The sequence below is a fragment of the Nannospalax galili genome, unplaced genomic scaffold, assembly GCF_000622305.1.
Source record: "Nannospalax galili isolate Female #2095 unplaced genomic scaffold, S.galili_v1.0 scaffold300, whole genome shotgun sequence".
In the NCBI taxonomy this organism is placed as follows: domain Eukaryota; kingdom Metazoa; phylum Chordata; class Mammalia; order Rodentia; family Spalacidae; genus Nannospalax; species Nannospalax galili.
Genome location: NW_008347322.1, coordinates 1,743,978 through 1,744,973, shown reverse-complemented (window position 1 = coordinate 1,744,973; position 996 = coordinate 1,743,978). Strand labels below are relative to the sequence as shown.

Genomic DNA, 996 nt, shown 5'->3' with positions numbered 1-996 from the left:
AAAAATGTTCTGAATTCATTTCTCTCTTTTTTTTGGTCTTTTTTGAGACAGGGTCTCCCTGTATCCCCAGCTGGCCTGGAACTCACTATGTACACCAGGCTGGCTTTGAACTCACAGAGATCTGCCTGCCTCTGCCTCCAGAGTTCTGGGACTAAAGGTGTGTGCAATAATGCCCAGCTGAATTCATTTCTCTTTGCAAGATGCCTCCTGCCAGAGAGAGAAAACATCAGGTGACCTGATAAAGGGTCTGAAAACAGGTCACCTGTCTAGGGTAACGTCCTTCTCGGGGGAGGTCAGAAGTCTCCAGGTCATCTAATGGTGCTGTCTCACCTGTATCCACAGTAGCCTTACCACACCCTCAGCAAGAGCTGAGAGCCTTGGGCCTCAACTGGGCTGGTGGTGCAGGCTTTTAAGCACTTTACAAGGGGTTTTGGCCCACATCCAGGATTAAGACTCATTGCTTATGGTGTGGATGAGTGATCTCAAAGGTCTATGTGTTAAAGGCTGGGTCCCTAGGATCCCCTGTGGGAAGTGGGACTTCATGGGAGGCTGTTAAGCTGTTGGGAGGGCGTCCTTGAGAGGCCCTGAAGTCCAAGCTTCTTTGTGCTCCGCTCCCTGGTTCCCGATCCCGGCAGTTTGCTTTGCCATGTACTCCCAATCACTGTCACCCAGAACTCCCACTGAGAGCCAAAGCTGGACTGGAACCCCTGAACTGGAACTCTAGACATGAGAGCTCAAATAAACCTTTTCTCTTTATAAGTTCTTGTGGGTATTTTTTTAAAGTATCACCACTAATACAGCCACTGATACAGGTGTGTGTGTTTTCGAGACAGGGTCTCACTATGTAGCCCAGTTGGCCTGGAACTCACTTCGTAGACCAGGCTACCTCCTGAGTGCTGGGATTAAAGGCGTGTGCCACCTCACCTGGCTTGATATGTAGCCACCTCACCTGGCTTGATATGTATATATATATTTTTTTTTTCTAAATTATATTTA

The 996-nt window shown here is 48.2% G+C and overlaps 1 protein-coding gene across 1 annotated transcript in view; it reads left to right on the top strand.

Moving 5' to 3' along the window:
• CUNH9orf116 (chromosome unknown C9orf116 homolog) overlaps positions 1–996 on the top strand; it is a 16,779-nt gene that overhangs the window by 5,839 nt on the left and 9,944 nt on the right. The window contains exon 3 of the mRNA XM_029568702.1: positions 298–299. Within this exon, the coding sequence (XP_029424562.1) occupies positions 298–299 (2 nt within the window). The remainder of the gene's footprint in view (positions 1–297; positions 300–996) is intronic.